Below are 10,024 nucleotides of genomic sequence, written 5' to 3'. Positions count from 1 at the left end.
AATCTTATTTATCAAATTAGAATTTAATCAAATAATTTAAGAATTTTCCTAACACTGTTATTTTTTATCCTTCAAGATAAATATCCTTTACTGCTGATTATATTAATAATGTATCAAAACAAGTAAGCCCGAAATGACTGAATTGTTGATAAAAAACAAATACAATATTATTAAATCTAGTATATTTTGTATAACAATATAATAGTGCTATTTCCCGCACTGAAATGAGTACAATCCACTAAGCTATAAGAATCTGTAGCTATTAATTACCTGTAGGCATCTCATCCTGTTGATCTGTCAGTCCCAACTTCTGCACCCTGGTCGAGCCATCGTCCAACACAGAATCTGTTAAACTACTGGCTGGCAGACATTCCATCAAGCTTTTGTCTGATACAGATTTATTTTCCATTAAGCCTTTGTCTGACACTGATTTGTTTATGTTTTTGGTGGGAGCAAGTTCACTCAAGCACTCACTAGACTCTGATTCAATCAAGTCTTTGTCTGAAACAGATTCTGTCAAGTCCTTATTGCACATGGATTCAGACGAATTATTTGGTACGAAGCATCCAGAACTGCTGCACAAATACATATCCTCACTCCATTGTATATCTGGTGTATGATCTTTTCCTGATATGACAGTCTCTTGTCCTTTATGTGACCTGACCGGCTTCCGCACTTTTCCCAATCCGACAGCTTCCCTTCCTTTTTCCGATTTTCCAATCTCCTGCCATTTTCCAGATTTTCCGGACTCCTGAGGCTCTTCTTGACCTTTCTTAATGTCTATAAGTATAACATCATTTAAATCAGCTTCTAACTCATCTGATGAATCACTTGTCAAGTCAAGTTGGGTTACCTCCCCTTGATCATTAATTTTACTTCCTGAATTTTGTTCATGTGCCTCAGTGTCCATAGACTTACAGTCCTTGTCTTTCTGTAAAGTGGCATCTTGAGGATCTGAAACATTTTCCTTCACCTCTCCAGAACGCTCCACTAATGTTTTCCTTGGATCATCAACAGTTGTCTCCCTTTCAACACTAGAATGGTTTATAGAAGTTCCTTGTATTTCTTCAGATTGCTTATCATCACACCAAGTTTCCTCACTTTTTTCAAATTCCTCAGCAGAATGTTCTTTGGTTACCTCCCCTTGTGAATCTGAAGTTGTCTCCTTCAACTCACAGGAACTATCTTGATTTATCTCCCCTTGTTGGTCTATTACCTCAGCAGATTGTTCTGAAGTTGTTTCCCTTGCTTCATCAGAATCTGATACAATAATCTGTCCTATCCGATTTTGAATTGTCTCCCTTACTTCCTCAGGATTTTCGGTAGTTATCTCCCCTTTATGTTCAGAGATCTCTTCTCCATCATTTGTCTCCATTATCTGGTGATTCTCATTGGTGTCACTTTGCTTCACGAAATTGCTTTCTTCTTGACTCTCATCTTCCTGATTTTCCTGCAAAGTATCTACTTTTTCTTCACATGCTGCCTCTACTTGTTGTAATTCCATAGTTCCCTCCCCTTCTTCCTGCTCAAGGGCTGCCTGTGCTATGGCCAATACCTCTTCCTCCGTGAGTTCCCCACAGTCCTCTGGTAGCACAATCACAGTCTCCCGAATGTTTTCAACATTAGCATCCCCTTCCTCTGCGATCGGTTCCAGGCTGGAGTCCAGGGTTATTCCTGATTGGTCCATGGACTCTTCTGCAGAGGCTGTTGAAAATGTGGCATTTCCGTCGGAATCTTTTGTCTGATTGGTTTCTGTACCGTTACCGAGCTCAGTGTTATTCTCCGGCAGGACCCCAGGAGAACTTGCCAGGAAGTCTCTCTCTGTAGAATTTGACCTTGACCTTGAACAAGGCAAGGGAGATGTCGCAAATCGTTCGACAGATTTTGACCGTACATGTGAGAGAGGAGACGGAGCTAACCTTTCCACAGAACTCGACCGTGAACATGTCATCCTTTCGACTGAATTTGATCTCGCCCTTCCAGGCCTCCCGCCAGACGCAGGAGTCTTTTCACCATCTTTACGGACAATATTCCGTGCAGCAGCTTGGTTCAGACGATCAGCAATCTTCGTCAGGAACCCACTGAAGTTGTTCTCGTTAACAACACTAGGAGTCACTGGCTTCACTGGTGGCGTCTCAGGCACTGCAGTTTTCTTATATTTCTCTGGGTCCTTGATGTTTAGGAGTTTAAGTGTTTTTGGGGACAGCAATGACAAATCTACTTTTGAACTTTTCTTCTTCACGAGGGGCCAAGAACTACTAAGCTTGTCGGACTGAGAATCGTTCACGGTAGATGAACTTCCGTTATAACTTGAACTGAGACCTTGACCCTGAACACTCGAGGACTGGTAACTTAGGCAACCGTCCAATTCACACGACTCTCCAGATAGATCAATAATGTCCGATTTGAAACTGTTGTTATTTTTATTGTTGAGCGATTCTGTGTCGGGAAAGAGATTCACGCCCGGGATATCCAGTGTAGACAAGGGCACGTAGTCCGGGTGGCTTTCATCATGTATGATGGTCACATCCTTTAGAACAACCTTGATGGATTTGGGACTATCGGGTTTGACCTCTACGATCCGACATGAGTAGACGCAGCGACGACGTGCATCCCTAGTACTCCAGAACACTCGAGAGGAACTACAACAGAAAATGAATTTGTTTTTAAACAAATTCCAAGAATAATCCCAGAAAGTTTTTTTTTCTTCCCCCAATATCTTTCTATTTTTTTCACATTAGGTAATCAATAATTTCCCAAACATAGAAAAAAGTTACAACAAGTAAACCAAGTTTTTGACAAAGTAGTGACTTAAATATTGAAGTTACTGATTATAAACACAGACATCATGTAAAACCTATTGATACAAAAAAGATTCTTCACTTTGAAATAACTTAAAAGCCTTTACAGATATCTATGTAAGACTTTTGAACATGGAGCGAAATATTTCACATAACCCTTTGCCACATGTAAGCGCTTCTCGACGCCTCTGCATTATCTCCATGTAAGCGCTTCTCGACGCCTCTACGTTATCTCAATGTAAGCGTCTCTCGACGCCATGCCGGTTCAGTAAACTTAGACATGGAAAATCCCGTGATTGAAAGCGACACCTATCTGGAAATCCCTGATACTATTTTAAGAAGATATCAATGCATCGACCAATCAGATTTGTACATGTCATTCATACGAAAGTTTTTGAATAAATTAACCTAGAAAGTGTGAGTCATGAGTGTAGAAAAGTGTGACAACAACGAGGCGTAATGGCGGCTGTGGCTTCGATTTTGCGCAACATTTTTGACGACGATGATGATAATTTAGAGTTTGATGGCTTTGGACCTGAATACATTGAGTCAGATATTGATCTTAACGATGTTCTAAATGAACTGTCAACAGATAACGAGTCCGAAAATGAGGACGAACGGCGACTAGTTGTACCGCCCGCCATTAGGTAATGTTGACCGAGATTTTTCGCCGATCACAGTAAATGATTTTGTTAGGGAAACGGGGCCAGTACTTCCAGAAACTTTTGATATTGATACTGCAAGTCCCATTGATTATTTCTACCTTTTCTTCAATGAGAATCAGTTTTCCACCATAGCTCGACACACTAATAACTACGCTCGCTGGCATTTGAAAAACGAAGGTAGATTTGACCCAAAATGGTCGGATACACATTCCTTCGTTGCGACATCGGATATAAAATATTCTAGGCTTAAGCCTGAACTGTTGAAATATTCTTGTGAAAACTTTGAAAATTCAGTTTGTTTCATTTGGGAGTTAATGTTGAATCATTTCATGTACAGGAATTCAATGAATTATAAATTACATTGTCAAAATATTTTGAAATTTGTCTGTTCTGTTTGTATACAGCTGATTTCGTGGTTATGTGTTGTTGGTTTTATAAAGAAAATAGCACAGAATTAAAATTTAAGAAATTCTGAACATAATTGTAACTTACTAAAAATGTCTAAAACAACTATTTCACTTTCAAAATTAGGTTTAGAAAAATTAATCAAAACAAAGCTTAATTTCTCAAAAACTGCCATTGAGATGGTGTATGTATATTTCAGTCAGCGCAATAATGTTGTATGCAACAATGTATCTTTGCACTATTGGCACAGAGTGCTGAAGTGTTATAACCTGCATGTGGCAAAGGGTTAAACTGATTTATTTAGCATTGAAGGTTTCACATTGAGATATGATCTATTTACTGTGGAACATTTCTCATTTAGATATCATTTATTTACCATCAACATCATCATTTTCAACAAATATCATTATCATCAGCTGTATTTTATTGTACCTGCCAGTATTTGACCATATTTTAGGTAACTAGCCATGTAGTACGACGTACCTGAATTCGGCCGGTGCCAGACAGTCTCTATAATCGGATGAAGGAGTCAGCCTCCCGAGGGACTCCACTGTACAAGACCCTGAAAGGAAAAGGGCCCACAGAAATATGAACACACTGTACGGTCAAATTTTAATTGGATGATAAATCTATGAAGGAAAGACTAGCATATGACCCTTTAGAAGGTCATCATCGTAGGACTTTGTAAACAAGAGATCCCAGAGGGATCTTGGCGCCCACCATTGAATGATCTTTATAGGTTCCATGTCAGATTGATCTTTTCTCTACTTTTCCCTTCCTCTAAGTCTTACTAATCTGTGTAAATTCAGAAACAGCCCTCTAGTACTTTTCAAACAAGGGGAACCTCTATAAAAAATTTAAGATTTAGCGATAATGGCTGTCTGTTGTTTTCGGATTGGTCCCAAAATGCAACACCAGGGACCAAGGGGAACCTACATATGAAATTTGACAAAGATCCCTTCAGTACCTTCTGAAAAATAGCGATAACAAACTTCAAATGTCAAAATCCAAGATGGCTGCCTGTCGGCCATGTTGTTTTCCGATTGGTCTCAAGATCCAATATGCATAACTAGGCACCAAGGGGAACCTACATATGAAATTAGAGAAAGATCCCTTCAGCACTTTCTTAGAAATAGCGATAACAAGTTTCAATTGTCAAAATCTAAGATGGCTGCCTGTCGGCCATGTTGTTTTACGATTAGTCTCAAAATGCAATATGAATAACTAGGCACCCAGGGGAACCTACATATGAAATTTGAGAAAGATCCCTTCATTACTTTCTGAGAAATAGCGATAACAAACTTCAATTGTCAAAATCTAAGATGGCTGCCTGTCGGCCATGTTGTTTTCTGATAGGTCTCAAAATGTGATATGCACAACTAGGCACCAAGGGGAACCTATATATGAAATTTGAGAAAGATCCCTTCAATACTTTCTCAGAAATAGCGATAACAAACTTCAATTATCAAAATCCAAGATGGCTGCCTGTCGGCCATGTTGTTTTCTGATTGGTCTCAAAATGCAATATGCATAACTAGGCACCAAGGGGAACCTACATATGAAATTTGAGAAAGATCCCTTCAGTACTTTCTCAGAAATAGCGATAACAAACTTCAATTATCAAAATCCAAGATGGCTGCCTGTCGGCCATGTTGTTTTCCGATTGGTCTCAAAATGCAATATGCATAACTAGGCACCAAGGGGAGCCTACATATGAAATTTGAGAAAGATCCCTTCAGTACTTTCTCAGAAATAGCGATAACAAACTTCAATTATCAAAATCCAAGATGGCTGCCTATCGGCCATGTTGTTTTCCCGATTGGTCTCAAAATGCAATATGCATAACTAGGCACCAAGGGGAGCCTACATATGAAATTTGAGAAAGATCCCTTCAGTACTTTCTCAGAAATAGCGATAACAAAATTCAATTGTCAAAATCCAAGATGGCTGCCTGTCGGCCATGTTGTTTTTTCGATTGGTCTCAAAATGCAATATGCATAACTAGGCACCAAGGGGAGCCTACATATGAAATTTGAGAAAGACCCCTTCAGTACTTTCTCAGAAATAGCGATAACAAACTTCAATTATCAAAATCCAAGATGGCTGCCTGTCGGCCATGTTGTTTTCTGATTGGTCTCAAAATGCAATATGCATAACTAGGCACCAAGGGGAGCCTACATATGCAATTTGAGAAAGATCCCTTTAGGACTTTCTCAGAAATAGCGATAACAAACTTCAATTGTCAAAATCCAAGATGGCTGCCTGTCGGCCATGTTGTTTTCCGATTGGTCTCAAAATGCAATATGCATAACTAGGCACCAAGGGGAACCCACATATGAAATTTGAGAAAGATCCCTTCAGTACTTTCTAAGGATTAGCGATAACAAGAATTGTTTACGGACGGACGGACGGACGGACGGACGGAGGGACGGACGACGGACCACGGACGCAGGGCGATTTGAATAGCCCACCATCTGATGATGGTGGGCTAAAAAAAACAAGGAGCCGCAAAGCCTGGCATTATCCCCCACGCCCCGCAGTTGGTATGAAAACCCAAATACATGTATAAATTAAGCTCAAAGTAAGAGTTATTAAGGAAACAGTAATTTGGTATTTTTGATTAAGTCTCCATGGTGACAGAAAAAATACCGAAAATGGAAGGTCCGCAATAGCAAAAGGCACAACTAGTCTGATATATTCAGAAAGTTTCAAGGAGCTGCGTTGAACAGTTTTGGAGTTATAGCCAAGAAACAAAAGGAAACAGTAATTTGGTATTTTTAATTCAGTTTCCATGGTGACAGAAAAAATACCGAAAATGGAAGGTCCCCAATAGCAAAAGGCACAACTATAGTCTGATATATACAGAATGTTTCAAGGAGCTGCATTGAACGGTTATGGAGTTATAGCACGGGGGGAAAAAGGAAACAGTAATTTGGTATTTTTGATTAAGTTTCCATGGTGACAGAAACAAGAGATCCCAGAGGGATCTTGGCGCCCACCATTGAATGATCTTTATAGGTTCCATGTCAGATTGATCTTTTCTCTACTTTTCCCTTCCTCTAAGTCTTACTAATCTGTGTAAATTCAGAAACAGCCCTCTAGTACTTTTCAAACAAGGGGAACCTATATATAAAATTTAAGATTTAGCGATAATGGCTGTCTGTTGTTTTCGGATTGGTCCCAAAATGCAACACCAGGGACCAAGGGGAACCTACATATGAAATTTGAGAAAGATCCCTTCAGTACCTTCTGTAAAATAGCGATAACAAACTTCAATTGGACCTAAATACGAAAATTTGAGAAGGATCCCTTCAGTACTTTCTGAGAAATAGCGATAACAACCTTCAATTGTCAAAATCTAAGATGGCTGCCTGTCGGCCATGTTGTTTTCTGATAGGTCTCAAAATGTAATATGCATAACTAGGCACCAAGGGGAACCTATATATGAAATTTGAGAAAGATCCCTTCAGTACTTTCTCAGAAATAGCGATAACAAACTTCAATTGTCAAAATCCAAGATGGCTGCCTGTCGGCCATGTTGTTTTCCGATAGGTCTCAAAATGCAATATGCATAACTAGGCACCAAGGGAAACATACATATGAAATTTGAGAAAGATCCCTTCAGTACTTTCTCAGAAATAGCGAAAACAAACTTCAATTGTCAAAATCCAAGATGGCTGCCTGTCGGCCATGTTGTTTTCCGATTGGTTTCAAAATGCAATATACATAACAAGGCACCAAGGGGAGCCTACATATGAAATTTGAGAAAGATCCCTTCAGTACTTTCTCAGAAATAGCGATAACAAACTTCAATTGTCAAAATCCAAGATGGCTGACTGTCGGCCATGTTGTTTTCCGATTGGTCTCAAAATGCAATATGCATAACTAGGCACCAAGGGGAACCTATATATGAAATTTGAGAAAGATCCCTTCAGTACTTTCTCAGAAATAGCGATAACAAATTTCAATTATCAAAATCCAAGATGGCTGCCTGTCGGCCATGTTGTTTTCCGATTGGTCTCAAAATACAATATGCATAGCTAGGCACCAAGGGGAGCCTACATATGAAATTTGAGAAAGATCCCTTCAGTACTTTCTCAGAAATAGCGATAACAAACTTCAATTATCAAAATCCAAGATGGCTGCCTATCGGCCATGTTGTTTTCCCGATTGGTCTCAAAATGCAATATGCATAACTAGGCACCAAGGGGAGCCTACATATGAAATTTGAGAAAGATCCCTTCAGTACTTTCTCAGAAATAGCGATAACAAAATTCAATTGTCAAAATCCAAGATGGCTGCCTGTCGGCCATGTTGTTTTTTCGATTGGTCTCAAAATGCAATATGCATAACTAGGCACCAAGGGGAGCCTACATATGAAATTTGAGAAAGACCCCTTCAGTACTTTCTCAGAAATAGCGATAACAAACTTCAATTGTCAAAATCCAAGATGGCTGCCTGTCGGCCATGTTGTTTTCCGATTGGTTTCAAAATGCAATATGCATAACTAGGCACCAAGGGGAGCCTACATATGAAATTTGAGAAAGATCCCTTCAGTACTTTCTCAGAAATAGCAATAACAAACTTCAATTGTCAAAATCCAAGATGGCTGCCTGTCGGCCATGTTGTTTTCCGATTGGTCTCAAAATGCAATATGCATAACTACGCACCAAGGGGAACCCACATATGAAATTTGAGAAAGATCCCTTCAGTACTTTCTGAGGATTAGCGATAACAAGAATTGTTTACGGACGGACGGAGGGACGGACGGACGGAGGGACGGACGGACGGACGACGGACCACGGACGCAGGGCGATTTGAATAGCCCACCATCATCAGATGGTGGGCTAAAAATACCGAAAATGGAAGGTCCGCAATAGCAAAAGGCACAACTAGGGCACTAGTCTGATATATAGAGAAAGTTTCAAGGAGCTGCGTTGAACGGTTATGGAGTTATAGCCCGGAAACAGTAATTTGGTATTTTTGATTAAGTTTCCATGGTGACAGAAAAAATACCGAAAATGGAAGGTCCCCAATAGCAAAAGGCACAACTAGGGCACTAGTCTGATATACACAGAATGCTTCAAGGAGCTGCGTTGAACAGTTATGGAGTTATAGCCCGGAAACAGTAATTTGGTATTTTTGATTAAGTTTCCATGGTGACAGAAACAAGAGATCCCAGAGGGATCTTGGCGCCCACCATTGAATGATCTTCATAGGTTCCATGTCAGATTGATCTTTTCTCTTTTTTTCCCTTCCTCTTACTAATCTGTATAAATTGAGAAACATCCCTCCAGTGCTTTTTAAACAAGGGAAACTTATATATGAAATTTGAGATTTGGCGATAATGGTTGTCTGTCGACAATGTTTTCAGATTGATCCAAAAATGCAATACAACGGACCAAGGAGAACCTACATATGAAATTTGAGAAAGATCCCTTCAGTACTTCCTCAGAAATAGTAATAACAATCTTCAATTGACAAAATCCAAGATGGCTGCCTGTCGGCCATGTTGTTTTCCGATCGGTCACAAAATGCAATATGCATAACTGGGCACCAAGGGGAACCTACATATGAAATTTGAGAAAGATCCCTTCAGTACTTTCTCAGAAATAGCGATAACAAACTTTAATGGTCAAAATCCAAGATGGCTGTCTGTCGGCCATATTGTTTTCCGATAAGTCCCAAAATACAATATGCATAACTAGGCACCAAGGGGAACCTACATATGAAATTTGAGAAAGATCCCTTCAGTACTTCCTCAGAAATAGCGATAACAAACTTGAATTGTCAAAATCCAAGATGGCTGCCTGTCGGCCATGTTGTTTTTCGATCGGTTCCAAAATGCAATATGCATAACAAGGCACCAAGGGGAACCTACATATGAAATTTGAGAAAGATCCCTTCAGTACGTTCTCAAAAATAGCGATAACAAACTTTAATGGTCAAAATCCAAGATGGCTGTCTGTCGGCCATCTTGTTTTCCGATCGGTCGCAAAATACAATACGCATAACTAGGCACCAAAGGGAACCTACATATGAAATTTGAGAAAGATCCCTTCAGTACTTCCTCAGAAATAGTGATAACAAACTTCAATTGTCAAAATCCAAGATGGCTGCCTGTCGGCCATGTTGTTTTCCGATCGGTCCCAA

The 10,024-nt window shown here is 39.7% G+C and overlaps 1 protein-coding gene across 1 annotated transcript in view; it reads right to left on the bottom strand.

Annotated features, from left to right (window-relative positions):
* The window catches only part of LOC117340710, a 62,721-nt gene that overhangs the window by 16,958 nt on the left and 35,739 nt on the right, over positions 1-10,024 (bottom strand). The window contains exons 27-28 of the mRNA XM_033902473.1: positions 4,355-4,433; positions 271-2,642 (exon numbers count right to left, since the gene is read on the bottom strand). Of these exons, the coding sequence (XP_033758364.1) occupies positions 271-2,642; positions 4,355-4,433 (2,451 nt within the window). The remainder of the gene's footprint in view (positions 1-270; positions 2,643-4,354; positions 4,434-10,024) is intronic.

Source organism: Pecten maximus, chromosome 13, assembly GCF_902652985.1.
Source record: "Pecten maximus chromosome 13, xPecMax1.1, whole genome shotgun sequence".
Taxonomy (NCBI): Eukaryota; Metazoa; Mollusca; class Bivalvia; order Pectinida; family Pectinidae; genus Pecten; species Pecten maximus.
The sequence above is the reverse complement of the archived record's forward strand: the minus strand, read 5'-3'. Positions and strand labels throughout refer to the sequence as shown.